Source organism: Odocoileus virginianus, chromosome 17, assembly GCF_023699985.2.
Source record: "Odocoileus virginianus isolate 20LAN1187 ecotype Illinois chromosome 17, Ovbor_1.2, whole genome shotgun sequence".
NCBI classification, from domain to species: Eukaryota; Metazoa; Chordata; class Mammalia; order Artiodactyla; family Cervidae; genus Odocoileus; species Odocoileus virginianus.
The window spans coordinates 9212998-9229019 of NC_069690.1; the positions used below are offsets into that span (position 1 = coordinate 9212998).

At 36.3% G+C, this 16022-nt stretch overlaps 1 protein-coding gene across 4 annotated transcripts in view; it reads right to left on the reverse strand.

The window, feature by feature from the left end:
- The window catches only part of SKA2 (spindle and kinetochore associated complex subunit 2), a 30257-nt gene that overhangs the window by 10268 nt on the left and 3967 nt on the right, over positions 1–16022 (reverse strand). For 3 of the 4 annotated variants that reach the window (XM_020901285.2, XM_020901284.2, XM_020901283.2), the window contains exon 2: positions 2393–2479. The exons of the other annotated variant lie outside the window; for it this stretch is intronic. In XM_020901285.2, coding sequence (XP_020756944.1) covers positions 2393–2479 — 87 coding nt within the window. The remainder of the gene's footprint in view (positions 1–2392; positions 2480–16022) is intronic. 4 annotated transcript variants of the gene reach the window in all.

The window sequence follows — 16022 nt, forward strand, 5'->3', positions numbered from 1 at the left end:
CAGGGTACATCAAGAGAAATGCTGGGCTGGATGAAGCACAAGCTGGAATCAAGACTGCAGGCAGAAATATCAATAACCTCAGATAAGCAGATGATACCACCCTTATGGGAGAAAGTGAAGAAGAACTAAAGCTCCTCTTGATGAAAGAGGAGAGTGAAAAAGTTGGCTTAAAATTCAACATTCAAAAAACTAAGATCATGGCATCCGGTCCCATCACTTCATGGCAAATAGATGGGGAAACAATGGAAACAGTGAAAGACTTTATTTTCTTGGGCTCCAAAATCACTGCAAATGGTGACTGCAGCCACAAAATTAAAAGACGCTTGCTCCTTGGAAGAAAAGCGATGACCAACCTAGACAGCATATTAAAAAGCAGAGACATCACTTTGCTGTATGGACATGAAAGTTGGACTATAAAGAAAGCTGAACGCCAAAGAATTGATGCTTTTGAACTGTGGTGTTGAAGAAGACTCGTGAGAGTCCCTTGGACTGCAAGATCAAACCAGTCAATCCTTAAGGAAATCAGTCCTGAATATTCATTGAAAGGACTGACTGATGCTGAAGCTGAAACTCCAGTACTTTGGCCACCTGATGCGAAGAAATGACTCACTGGCTAAGACCCTGATGCTGGAAAAGATAGAAGGCAAGAGGAGGAAAAGGGGATGACAGAAGATGAGATGGTTGGATGGCATCACTGACGCTATGGACATGAGTTTGAGCAAGCTCCAGGAGCTGGTGATGGATAGGGAAGCCTGGCGTGCTGCAGTCCATGGGGTCACAAAGAGTCGGACACGACTAAGCGACTGAACTCACTGACTGACTATTATGTATAAAATAGATAAACAACAGGATCAACTGTATAGCACAGGGAACTATACTCGGTATCTTGTAATAACCTATAATGGAAAAGAATTTGAAAAATATATATACACACAGACACATATTTTTGTGTGTATATATATGTGTGCATGTATAACTGAATCACTTTGCTCTCCACCTGAAAAACTGTAAATCAACTATATTTCACTTTTTTTAAAAAAAAATGCTAAACGAGATATAAAAGGCCACATATTGTGTGATTCCATTTATATGAAATGTTCAGAGAGCAAATCTGTAGAGTATAGAGACAGGAAGTAGATTAGTAGTTGCTGGAAGCTGGCCAGGGGAGGGGGAAGTGGTTGTTAATGGGGAGAAACAGCTAATGGGCATGGGTTTCTTTTTGAGGTTATGAAAATACTCAAATATTTACTGTGATGATGGCCATACAATATACTAAACTGCTAAAAATTACAATAAACTAAGCATACTAAAAACCACTAAATTATCTACTTTAAAAGAGTGAATTCTGTGCTATGTGAATTATAGCTCAATAAAGCTGTTTTTAAAAAAAAAGTTGTAGAAGAATAAAACAACTGGAAATGTGATAAAAATGAGAGATAGAAGGTGGGAGAAAAGTGGAAGCCCCACAAGAAATGTCTTCCAGATAGTACTTGAAATATACTGACTCAGATGAGTGCTTTGGCCAATTAATTGGGGTACCACTTGACAAGAATGGGTTGGTTTTCTTCAGTAAGAGAGAAAAGAGGAAAAGACAAAGTCAAGTCAGTTAAGGAGGCAGAATAGTTAAAACTATACTCCTAGAGAATCCTGACATTCCATTATTTCATGTAAGCAGTAAAAATTGAACATTCACAGTGCTTTCCCAATTTTATATAAAATCTTATTTTAATTTGAACTTTTACACAATTCCCCCGAAATTTTTATTGTATAATTTTTTTAAAAAACAGTAAAGTATGATATTTCTTATCTGCTAGCTGTGCTATAGGAGAAAAAAAGAATACCATAAAGTGATAAATTAATGTTTTACATGATAAATTAATGTTAACAGACAAGGTTTAAAAATTGCTTTATCTCTATAGGCATGTGTACATGTTGTTATAACTTTATGACTTATAAACAGATAGGATTTCTAATCAATCTAAATTTAGAATAACTATGTATATAATTTTATATAAAAGTCACAGTCCATGTAACAAATTTAATAGTGTATCATCATCTTCCTCAGAGAATATCATGACTGCTAGGATTTCTCCCCTCTTATTTAACCATTGCCTTAAAGGTTATTCTTTCACAATTTCAGAGGCTTCCACAGTTGTTTACACATCTAGACTCAATAATTCCTGTTAAAAGGTAAAAAAAAAAAAAGAGGAGCCACAAATTTCCTTTACTATGGGTATAATCTCTCCAATATTCTGTGACCAAACTTCCAACACAAAAGGATTCTATGAATGTAATCCTTAATAATGTAACTGTTATACTCTACTATTAGAAATACATCAGGAAATCTTTTAATAAAATATTCTGTTAAAAATATATTTCTTTTGCAGATTACCTTGCCTGCTGAATCAGGATAATTAGTCTTGATTTCATATTCCAGCCTGTACTGAATGTAGTCCAGATCAGAGTCAGCTTTCTGGAACTAAAGATCAGCACAGATCATTAGTTCACAAACCACAAGACATTTCACAAAACATGATACTATAGCTATTCTGTCTTTTCTCTTTGTATTTTTAGTATTATATATACTAATTTTGAAAATAGGGAAATAGTAAAAACAATGGCTTCAGGAATTACCTAAGGTTACCACCACACTCATCAATTAGGCAGTTTTTCTACCTCTGGAAGGATATGTGGTTTCAAGTTAAAGCACAGAACAAATTTATTTTTAGGGATACTCCGGTTGTTAACACAATCTACAACCCCATTAACCAAAGAACTATAAGTATGTGCCACACAGGCCAAGACTAGAAGGCTTAAAGAGCCATAAGTTATACAAGAAAAGCTACATACGCTATAATAATGGCACAGCAGGCCAAATAACCACAATTTATTTAACCTGGGTACTAGCGTGGAACCTTGATCTGCAGTAAACTTCTAAGGGAGAAAAAGGGGAAAAACTGCCATAGGCTTTAAAATACATGTGTGTTCATATGGAAAAGTTGGGAAGCATATACATCATTGTTAAAAGTGGTTTATCTCTGAATGTGACATAATCTACAAATTATTCTTAATTTGGGGGAATTCTACATCTTTTACAAGATCTTAAAGCAAGTACTACCTTGAATTTATCAGGGAAACAACCATGGTCCTTTGATTTACTGTGAAAGGTAAAACGTGATTTCCTCAGGGAAGGTCTCCCATTCCTAGCCCACATCTGAGGAGACTGCTTTGGGGAGACAGTTCAGACCTTTCTGTCAACTTAAGCTCTGGACTAAAGATTGCTTCTTGAAAATGTAATTTTACCCTTAATGGGAAGGGTAAAATCAACAAAAAGTAGTTCTCAGATCTAATAAGAAGTGCTATACAGATATTTTTATTATACAAAAAGTAAACCAAGCATTCTACTTTGGAATGTAGAATAAGAAAAAAAGGTTCTCAGAAGTTAAAATGCTTCAAAAGTCAGAAGCTGTCATTATTTAACAAAGTTCAGAAAGAGAGAAACTAAATCTTCCATCACTAATAATTTCTCATCATTGGCCTAAATTTGGTCAGAAAACTTTTCAATTAATAACATTCTATTTTTATAACTAAAAACTTTTGGAGTAGAAATAGAAGAAAAAAAAGTCAGTTTTCATTTTAAAAAATTTCCCAAGAATCAGTATCTGATTTGCATCTCTAACATCAAGGAGTTGCTGAGTCAGAAAAACAAATGTATTAGTTCTTTGTCTAAAAAGTATTTGAAATGTTTTCCAAAAATGGAAGCATTTCATTTGTCTCATATGCTTGTTACATTAGCTGCCATGATTCAATCTATCAATAATTAGACTTCTTTAAGCATACTAATGGGTTTCCCTGGTGGCTGAGATGGTAAAGCATCTGCCTGCAATGCGGGAGACCGGGGTTCGATCCCTGGGTCGGGAAGATCCCCTGGAGAAGGAAATGGCAACCCACTCCAGTACTCTTGCCTGGAGAATCCCATGGAGAGAGGAGCCTGGTGGGCTACAGTCCATGGGGTCACGAAGAGTCAGACACGAACCTGAGCGACTTCACTAAGTCACTAAGCATGTGGGTCCACATGTGGGTCCAAGCATACTAATAATTACTACATATGTATTAATATATGTATATATGTAAATAAAATCCTGTTGGTATAATTTCCCATGTTAAAATATGCTCCAAAATTAACTTTTCCTTTACATGTGGATGGAGAGTAGGGGCAGAAGAGTGGGAGGAGGACAAATCAATTAAGCAAAGGCTCTAAGCACTGAAAACCTGATTTAATTACTGGAATAGACCACAGTTCTATAGCTTTATGTATAATTTGAGGTCTTATACAACATTCTAAAGCATAACTTTAAATAAAACTTTTTAAAACTAGTATTTTAAACTAACCTAATAGTTACTACAAAATTCTTAAGATTATGGGATTTATGATGTAAAGTAATTAGCCTCCAACTAATAAAAATTAAAAAAAAAAAAAAAATTATGGGATTTGTCACTCCAGGGCTACCTTAAAATAGAATCTCTATTCTAGAAGCCCTTAACCTGGTATTCTTAAACCTATATTTTTTCAACTTGACAGTTTAGCTCTGCTTACATTTAACTGGCATAATCCCACAGTCCATTTTACAAAGCCTTCTCAAGAGAGTGGTTTCAGCTATAGCTTCATATAATACTTGGGGGTCCACAAGTTACTAAAAACCACCAAATAGTACCTAAAATAAGTGTTCCTTCTTTTAAGTAATTTATATTTTAATAAGATACAAAAGAGTATGCTTCCAATCAATGGCATGATGGAGCCAGCTAAATTTTTATAAATTCTTGTAAGCCAATTGTTAAACAGGAGCATCACTAAAAATTATTAAATGTACAATTAAATTATTGAAAACAAATATATACACAAACCCCACAATTGCCTAGTTTTACTGTATTTTACTCATCTATGCTCTTGAGGCCTATCCTATCTATAGAGTAGGAATATATCACATGCTACTACTGCAAGTCTTTCCAGCTCATTTTCTGTGACATCATGCTGGTAACCTGAAATCAGACAGGGTGGAAAAATACACAACAGGAAAATTGGCAAATGCTCAAATTCAGGACTTCCCACTTTCATACAACTGCTGCATTTATATGTACATCACTGCTTCCAAAAAGTCTTTAAAATTTGTTTGCATTTCCCCTTTAAGTAATATGCCCATACTTCTATTTGGAAAATATTTCAGAGAACAAACAGAATTTTAAACAGATTTTTTAAGTCAGGGGGTGCAGGGAATGGGGGTCACTGTTTACATGTGCAGAGTTTGTTTAGCATTGATGAAGCTCTGGAGGTGGATGGCGGCGATGGTTGCACAATGAGAATGCACATAAGGATGCTGAGTTCTATTTTGAGTCCACATTTTAAGTGGTTAAAATGGTAAATTTTATGTTATATGTATTTAACCACAATTTAAAAACTTTTGTTTTGGCTTTTGGTCATGCCTTATGGCATGTGAATGTAGGGTCTACCAGGGGTAGAACCAGTGCCCCCTGCAGTGGAAGCGTGGACCTTCACCACTGGACTGTCAGCTAAGTCCAAAACCTCTTTCTAAAATATAGGACAAACAATGGTTTGAGAGTAGAATGTTACCCTCCTTGAAGAGCTGAAGGAATATTTTGTGATAATACCTAGGGGAAGTATTTACTTATTAGCAAGTCAGTGGACTATGGCTTGTGAAGTGAAAGTTGCTCAGTCGTGTCCGACTCTGTATAGTCCATGGAATTCTCTAGGCCAGAATACTGGAGCGGGTAGCCCTTCCCTTCTCCAGGGGATCTTCCCAACCCAGGGACCAAACCCAGGTCTCCCGCATTGCGGGCGTATTCTTTACCAGATGAGCCACAAGGGACGTCCGGGCTATAGATTAAGTGGGGGAAAAAAAGGAAAAAGGATGTCAATGCAATGTTGAGAAACAGAAAAACAATGAAGATTCTCTCATCTGAACCCTTCATTTTATAAACGAAGCAAACAGTCTAAGTGACTTGCCTCTACTTCTATTTTCATTACTCTTGTTTTTATGTAGTTAGACTAAAGTTATCCATGACGTCAAAGCCAAACAGAGTCACATAGACCTGGGGGGGGGGGGGGGGGAGGGATGTAAAGACTTTATCCAACATTAAATGGAAAGCTGGGGGTTTTTTTTGTTTTAAATCTGCACTTAGTCCATTAAAAAATTCTCTCTGAATACATCCTGCTAGTATGGTACTGAAAAAAAGAAAATAAGAGGACTGAGACACGTGGCAGAAATTATAGCCCTGGTCTCACTAACAGTTATGTGGCCTCCAGTATCTTCTGTCCCTCTCAGTCTCTCCTATTAAATGAGAGAGTTGGAAATCTACTCCCTTCCAACAATAAAATTCTATTATTTCATTACACTACAATAAAACAAGGATTAATTTATCAAAATGTTAAAAGTAAGAAAAGTGTTTATTCTAATATATAAAAGTTTGATATTTGAGTTTCAGATTTTAATGTCTGTATTAAAAACTAGCTTCTACTATTTTATTCCTAAAGGAAAACAACTGTTGCTTCAGTTTCAGCTACATTGTTTCTGCAATTTGCCCATTGTTCTTTCCAAACACCAAAACCCTATAAGCAATATTGCACTACTCAGAGCTATTTACACAGCAGAGACAATATCGATAGGGTTCTAGGATCTGGTAATAAACAGGAAAATTTTCAGTTACACCGTAGGAAATTTACTAACCAATTATGACAGCCTCCAAAACTCATTAGTGTCTGATTAATAGAACAAAATGATATTACTGAACTTCATTCACAACCCTCCTCAGCTATAAATTAGCTTCTGGGAAGCCTTGAAGAACAGTGTAGTTGCTATTTAATTAGTTTTAGCTATCTGTCTTATTTTTAGGCATATTAGAATATTTAAAGTAAAACATGAATTTTTTAAAGCCCAAGACATTCATATTTCATATTCACAGTTTTCCTCTAACTCAGTAATAAAAATAAATGGGAAAAATAAATGAAAAAAAAATAAACGGGAAAAGTTTTATATCAATCCCAAAAGTGGTAAATAAAAATAGGCAATTTAGCTGGGAAAAGTTCATGGAAATCAATGTTAAAGCCCCAAAGACAACCAAATTACATCCTGATAATTGGATATCCTTAGAAACAGACTGTGGTTGTAGGGAAAAAACCATATGAATGAGAAAAAGAACAATTTAGGAAATAATTTAGAGTTTTAAAGAGCATGCCCCGTATTTCACAAGTATATAACATTCTGTAGTACTGGTTTTTATGTTCAGCTTAAGGCTAGATTAAAGACACACTATATTACATACCACTAAAATATTTGACAGCAGGATATAATTGCAGTACAGTTTAAAAAATATTTCCTTTTTACAAACAACCCACAGATTCCCACTGCCACAATAATGCTCCCTTTCAGAAGGACCAGCTCCAAACACATCCTCTTGTGAGAAAGCCTGTCTCAACAGCATCAAAACACAGGAAAACGAAGGGTCTTGCCTATGATGAGAGGAGTTGATAGAGGTATGTTCTGGACTCAGTAGCTAAGCTTACAAATACATTTTCCTTAGACACATTTGAAGGGAGAATTAGGTATCTTAATACTCCTAGATCTAGGTTAGCTGTATTATCAACCAAAGAATCTACTTAAAGCACAACTTTCCTTACATTCTCCTCTCTCCAATAGATTTAGAAAGACCTTTATCTACTTTCATTTTTCTTTTCACGGCTGAGGCTTCTCGTTTCATGTCTTATATTACAATCATTTGTTTTCATGGTACTGTCCCCATTTGATTTCAAGTCTCTTGCTGGCAAGACCCTTGTCCTTCCACTTTTATATCCCGAGTTTTTAACATACAGACTAATGTTCAGTGACAAAAGGGAACAGATTAAAGTTCACTCACTTGAAAGAATAGCTTGGGAATCAAACCACCCTCTACAGCCTGTTTTAAGAGGAAATATTTCAAGCTCTTAACAAGTTGAGGGCCACTTCTAGTGTCTACACAATCACAATTGTTTTGTTGCATTTTTCCGCTAGAGAGCTATTATCCAGTCTCTTCCAGACAGAACAAACACATGTCTATGCTTGTCTGAAACAGAGAAGCAGCAATACGCACAGACACGTTGTTTCAGGCAAATAACAACATCAAAAGCAGAAGAAAGCATGACGTTTCAGGCTATCAGTTCCTAATCTGCAGGCTTTCATGGGACAATTATGAGGAGAGTACACATAAGGCTGATTTTATCAGTTAAAGTAGTCTATTGAACTTTTTTTTAAAGTTTTCAGGATCTTAGGTTATTTATGTTAACTGTGCTATGGACAGATACTAGACTATAAGGAACAGATTTTCATAATATATAGAATGAACCTGGTTTAGAAAAAACAGTTAAAAATATACCTACAGCAGAATCTAGAATATACAACATAGTCTTTTTTTAAATTATTGTTTGGCTGTGGTGGGTCTTTCGTTGCTGTACGTGGGCTTTCTCTAGTTGAGGCAAGCGGGGACTACCCTTCCGTGCAGGGTGCTGGCTTCTCACTGCGGTGGCTTCTCTTCCTGCGGGGCACAGGCTCCCCGGCACACAGGCTTCAGTAGTTGTAGCACGTGGGCTCAGAAGTTGTGGCACAAGGGCTTAGCTGCTCCTGGGCATGCGGAATCGTCCCAGACCAGGGATCAAACTGGAGTCCCCTGTGGATTCTTAACCACAGGGTCACCAAGGAAGCCCCTACAACATAGTCTTAATAGTCATGGAATTGTCGGGTCTTTCTCTCTTTTTGCATATCTGTCTTCTAATTAAATTACAATGAATATGTATTACACGTATAACTATTTTTTTAAGTGTGACAGTTAGCTCAGTGGTAAAGAATCCGTCTGCCAACGCAGAAGCCGCAGGGTTGGATCCCAGGATTAGGAAGATCCCCCGGAGGAGGCAGTGGCAACCCACTCCAGTATTCTTGCCTGGAAAATCCCGTGGACAGAGAAGCCTGGCTAGAGTCCTTGCACACACACAGAGTTGGACACGATGGAGTGACTAAACATGCACACACTCACATTCTGCATACTGTCATTCTTCACTTAAAGATCATTAGTTTCTCAATGCCTGTGAAATTAGTTTCAACTCTTGGTATGATTTTTCACAAAATATTAACATTCTCTCCACATGTACATGTATAACGAATTCACTGTGCTGTACAGGGGACACTAATGCAACATTGTAAATCAACACAAACCACAACAAAATTTTCAAACATTTAAATTTTCTCACTGAAACTTCACATTTTACACCGCAGCCACACTGAATTTCACTGCTTTTTTTTTTTTTTTTTGGTAGTTTACGTTTTTCAGTCACTTTATGTTGTTTTACTTTGGCTGCTCTGGGTCTTCCTTCTGGCACAAGGGTTCTAGAGCTTGTGGGCTTCTCTGGTTGCTGTGGGCAGGATGCCTTAGGTGTCCCGCAGCATGTAGGATCTTAGTTCCCTGACCAGGGATGGAACCTGCGTCTCTTGCATTGGAAGGCAGATTCTTAACCACTGGTCTACCTGGAAGTTGCCTCACTGTTATTTTTAAAAATCACTGCTCTCTAGCAGCACCTGGTAAATAGCATGCTCTTCAGTTCAGTTCAGTCGCTCAGTCGTGTCTGACTCTTTGCGAACCCATGGACTGCAGCATACCAGGCTTCCTTGTCCATCACCAAATCCTGGAGCTTACTCAAACTCATGTCCATCGAGTCGGTGATGTCTTAAATATATATTTATATGTAATATATGGAGAATATTGTGTAATGGGTTATAAAATTGTCTAATATGTATATATCAAATATTCATGACATACTGTCTTCAGACTATAAAGTCAGAATGTCATCAAATATGACAAAACAGGTACATTCCTAAATTGCAGACCACAATTAGAATAATGTAAATACTATGACAAAAACTTAGTATAATCTTGAGGAAATACATCTTTGGTAGCAATTCTTACACAATCTGTATAAAAGGATGCAAGAAATATGATGTCTCATCATTTAATTTCAAATCACTTCAACCTCCGAATAGCAGATATCCCGTGATCTTATTGGGGCAAGATTCTATGAATCCCCACTTGATATTTGGCAATTTTATGTATCTGTCTACATTATTCTGGTGAGATGAAGCTCCTTTAAGGATCCATAGCCTAAAGAAAATAAAAATGAAAAACTGTCACTGTAAAAATGTAGCTTGTCTTAGTGTCAACGATAAGGTAACAAAGTAGATCGCCAACTAAAGGGAAACTGTGAACTCCTAAAGATTGGGGCCGAGAATGGTATGTATGTAAGTTCCAAGAGATAATCTGCTTTTTTTATGGAAAAAAAAAAAAAGTTATTGCTTTTTAGATCCAAATTCTAAGCATATTGCCTGAACACATAAAAAGAAAGATAACTGTCCCTTCCCTTTCTTTTTAACTTTGATTTACAAAGTCCTTCTTTTAAAACTTTTATCACAAGTGCAGCTGATTTACAATGTTACAGTAGTTTCAAGGTGTACAGCAAAGTGAATCAGTGATACATACATTCACTTTTTTTTAAGATTCTTTTCCCATCTAGGCCATTACAAAGTACTGAGTTGAGTTCCCTGTGCTACACAGCAAATTCTTATTAGTTATCTATTTTATATATTATTGTGTGTATATGATGATCCCAATCTGTCCATTTATCACTTCCCTCTACCCGTATCCCCTGGTAACCAGAAGTCTGTCATCTACATCCATGACGACCTTCTAGTAAACTGTAGTCGTAAATTTGTCCCTTCCCTTTAAAAGCTTACCTGAGTTCATGAAAAAAAAACAAACAAAAAAAACAAATGGAAGTTAAGCCTCAAGGAATAAAACAGAGACTAAATCTGGAGTTCTGAAAGTTTTCATAACAAATATGCTTTTATATGAGAGGAATCTCTTTTGAAGTTATTCTACCTCCTCCTACTCACCCAATACAAATATATTTACTTGTCTGAATTATCTATGTACTAGGCTAAAAGACTATAGAAGACAAAGATTATATTTGTTCAGACACAGCACCTTGTGCTTCTTGCTTCATGTAGATTTTTTGTGATTTATGTGTCTCTCCTGATGGCTCATATATTAAACTTTGCTTAGCACAGTTCCTCATACACAATAGGTATAAGAAGTCATAGCTGGTACTTATTTGATCAATGAATATGACAATCTAATGTACTCTGTTCATAACTGTATGAAAATGCATTCTGAAAGGGCGTTTGATACATAAAATACAGGACACTCAGTTAAACCTGAATCTCAGATAAACAATAAAAAAAAACTTTCTAAGTATATCCCATGCAATATTTGGACATAACTATACTAAAAAATTTCCTATTGCCTATTTGAAATTCAAATTTAACTGGGCATCTTTTCTTTTTTCTTTGGCCACACAGCTTGTGGGATCTCAGTTTTCAACCAGGGATTAAACCCAGGACCTTGGTAGTGAGAGCACAAAATCTTTTTTTTTTTTAATTTATTTATTTGTATTGAAGGATAATTGCTTTACAGAATTTTGCTGTTTTCTGTCAAACCTCAACATGAATCAGCCATAGGTATACATATGTCCCCTCCCTTTTGAACCTCCCTCCCCATCCCACCCCTCTAGGTTGATACAGAGCCCCTGAGTTTCCCGAGCCACGGAGCAAATTCCCTGTTGGCTATCTATTTTACACATGGTAATATAAGTTTCCATGTTACTCTTTCCATACATCTCACCCTCTCCTCCCCTCTCCCCATGTCCACAAGTCTATTCTCTATGTCTGTTTCTCCATTGCTGCCCTGCAAATAAATTCTTCAGTATCATTTTTCTAGATTCCATATATATGGGTTAGAATTCAGTATTTATCTCTTTCTGACTTCCGTCACTCTGTATAATAGGTTCTAGGTTCATCCACCTCATCAGAACTGACTCAAATGCATTTCTTTTTATGGCTGAGTAATATTCCATTGTGTATATGTACCACAACTTCTTTATCCATTCATCTGTCAATGGACATCTAGGTTGCTTCCATGTTCTAGCTATTGTAAACAGTGCTGCAATGAACAATGGGATACATGTGTCTCTTGATTTTGGTTTCCTCAAGGTATATGCCTAGGAATGGGATTGCTGGGTCATATGGCGGTTTTATTTCTAGTTTTTTAGGGTATCTCTATACCGTCTTCCATAGTGACTGTATCAATTTACATTCCCACCAACAGTGCAAGAGCGTTCCCTTTTCTCCAGCCCTCTCCAGCATTTATTGTTCGTAGACTTTTGGATGATGGCCATTCTGATCTGTGTGACCAGGTAATATCTCATTGTAGTTTTGATTTGCATTTCTCTAATAATGAGCGATGTTGAGCATCTTTTCATGTGTTTGTCATCTGTATGTCTTCTTTGGAGAAATGTCTGTTTAGGTCTTTATCCCAGTTTTTGATTAGGTTGTTTGTTTCTCTGGTATTGAGTTGTATGAACTGCTTATGTATTTTGGAAATTAATCCTCTGTCAGTTGTTTCATTTGGAGAGCACAGAATCTTAACCACTGGCCCACCAGGGAATTCCCAGACAATTTATATTTTCATTTACTAAGTCTGACAACCCTAAATTGAGGTATCCCTAAGTGTCATCAAGCTCAGGACCAGAAAGAGAAACTTGCACAGCACCATCTCTTTACATGCTTTATCCTTGGTTGCTCATTAATGTTAAACACAATGTTTCTTTTACTCATGAGATAATATTAACACACAACTAGACTACACTGCTAAAAATGGATGAGACAACATGCTAGCAAAAGAATATATAAGTTTTAAAATTCAAATGGCAGCCTAGACTAAAACAACACACTTCAAAACTGTGGAACCTGAAACTCAGTGGCTTAAAAACAAAAATAATTTATTCTCATGAATCTGCAGCTTGACTGGGTTCAAGTGCTCTAGGCTGGGCTGAGTTGATGACTCTCTTCCTGACTGTAGTTCTGTGAGTTGCCTGGGAAGATTTCACTCCAGGTCACACATCCTCCTTGAATAAACCTTATAAATAAATAGGGCAATAAAGACTATAGAACATAAAAATCAATATATAATGATTCGGTCAGAAGTCACTAAATTTCCCTATAATTTACCCAAAACCAGAGATGTTTATATGGAAATTTTTTTTAAATTAAGGAACACAGGTTCATGATTACTACAGAACATGAATATTTATTTACTTATTTATTTTTAGTTCTACCACTTTATTGCTACCAACCCATCTCCCTCCACCCTCGTGCACACATGCTCAGTCATGTAACCCCAGGGACTGCAGCCCACCAGGCTCCTCTGTCCATGGACTTTTCCAGGCAAGAATACTGGAGTGGGTTGCCATTTCCTTCTCCAAGAACATGAATATTTATAATAATTTTAGATGTTTAGGAATGTTATAGAGTGTGGTAAAGGTTTTCAATTTAGCTAGAATTTAGTTCACTGGTTCATCTCAACCCTCTTCCTCCCCATTTCAACCATCTCAACACTGTACTGAACCACTTGCAGTTCCCCACAAGCGTGTAGCACCTCTGGACTTGAACATGCACGGTTTCCTTTGCCTGGAACATTTCCCGTTTCCTTCACTGGCTAATCCCTACTCATCCTTCCAGTCTCAGATCACATCTCACCTCTAACAAGAAAGCTTCCCCAGGTTAGGTGCCTCTTTCCAATGTACCTCCCAGAACTGGAACTACCGAGCCCATGTGCTGCAACTACTGTAGCCTACCCCTCTACGCTCCACAACCGCGAGAAGCCGCCACGTGCGGCAACTAGAGAGAAAGCTCATGCAAAGCAATGAAGACCAGTACAGTCAATAATAAATAAACAGACAAATAAAAATTTGGAAAAATACGAACAAAACAGTGAACCAAGGACTAACTTATTTAAACTTTTAAAATGCTATACATTAAGATAAATTAGAAGTATAACCTTCTGAAATATAATTAAGAACAAATTTCATCTACCATATTCTTTTTAAAAAATATTTCTTTATTCATTTGGCTGCACCAGGTCTTAGTCGCAAGGCATAGATTCGTCAATCTTTGTTGCGGGTATACAGGAATTTTAATTTCAGCATGTGGGATTTACTTCCCTGACCAGGGATCAAACTCAGGCCCCCTGCATTGAGAGTGCTGAATCGCTGCCTCTGGACCACCAGGGAAGTCCGTATCTGGGATATTCTTAATTGATGCCTCTTTGTTTATGTTTGACTAACAAAGTTTTTTGTTTGTTTTAAAACTTTTACTTTGCTCCAAGGAAGAAGAAAAGTCTTCAAATTAGCAGTTTTGTCTTTTAGTCCCTCCCCATGTAATATCTTTCATTATTAAAATATACAAAATTCTGGGACTTCCCTGGAGGTCCAGTGGTTAAGACTGCACATCCACAGCAGGGGGCACAGGTTCAGTCCCACATGCCATGCAGCATGGCCAAGACAAACAAACAAAACAAAGTTCGACCCACTGCTCTAAGGGCCCACTAGTGAATAGCAGGAAATTAAAACCAAAGAAGAGGAAAACAGCTACACTTGAAGCCAGGTAAGGTATTCAGAAAGAGATTTTATAAATAAAATTTAAAATAAAGTGGTTTTATGTGCGCAATCGTGTTCTTCATTCCCTACAAATAATGTCCTTGCATTCATTCCTAACATCTCAGGTATCTTTCTTTCCTCTGTTATCTATTCTCCTAGCCATCTTTTAAGGATATTTGCTTAACAGCTTAATTTTTTTCTTAAATTCAATGTATTTACAACACACATTGTATAATTACTGTTCTTGTTCTACTTTTAAGATACAGAACACCAATAGAAATCATACTAGGTTATAAAAGAAATTAAGTAAGACCTATATCAGAAGGTTATCAGAAGAAAGTTCATGTATCAGAAGATTCAATATGGTTAAGGCAGCGAAAAAGCAAATAAAATTAAAGGACTTTTGTGTTAATACAAAGACAAAACTCAATTTAAAAATAGGCAAAAGATTTTAACATATATTCACTAAAGATATACCAACTTCGAATAAGCACATGAAAAGATGTTCAACATCATTAGCCATTAAGGAAATGTAAATTAGGACTATAACGAGATACCACTATACACTTACTAGAATGACTAAAATGAAGGCTGACAATATTACTAAATGTTGGTGAGGATTCAGAGAAACTAGAACCCTAAGACAGAGCTTTGAAAAATATTTTAGCAGTTTCTTATAAGATCATACTTTTATGATGCTGTCTACAGAAACAAAAACATTATGTCCATAAAAGACTTGTATTATAATGTTTAGAACAACTTTATTCATAATAGGCAAAATGTGGAAATAACATCACGGGCATAACCTGGTGAACAGATAATTTCTGATATTCTAAACAACAGAACGCTACTCATTAATAAAAATGGTGCAACTACTCATACATACAATATGGGTGAATCTTAAAAGCATTATGCTAAGTGCAAAAAGCCAGACACAAAAAACTTGAAGCTTTGTGTATATAATTTCATTTTTATGAACTTCTAGGAAAGGCAAAACTGGAGACTGGTGGTTGCCAGAGAGTTTGGGAGGAGGTTTACTGCAAACGGTTATAAGAGTAATTTTTATGGCATATCATAACTGTGGTGGTGGTTACATGACTATAAACGTGTCAAAACTCATCAAACCATACAACTAGAGCTGTTGAGTTTTACTCTATGTAAATTATATCTCAAACTGATTACAAAAAAAGAAGTGATGGATTCACATGTTATTATATCTCACAATTACAAAAAGAACCTTAAAACATGCATTCTAAAGTTTTAAACTCAAGCATTTACTAAACAATACACAAAATTAACACCAATTAAGATTTGAGGCAGGTTACAGGAGGAAATATACAATGGGGATTGTTTTCATCACTTACTAATTCATCTTCAAACTCAATAAAACCTGAGACTAGGCAGAACCTATCCAAATCTATAACAGAAGGAATCAAAT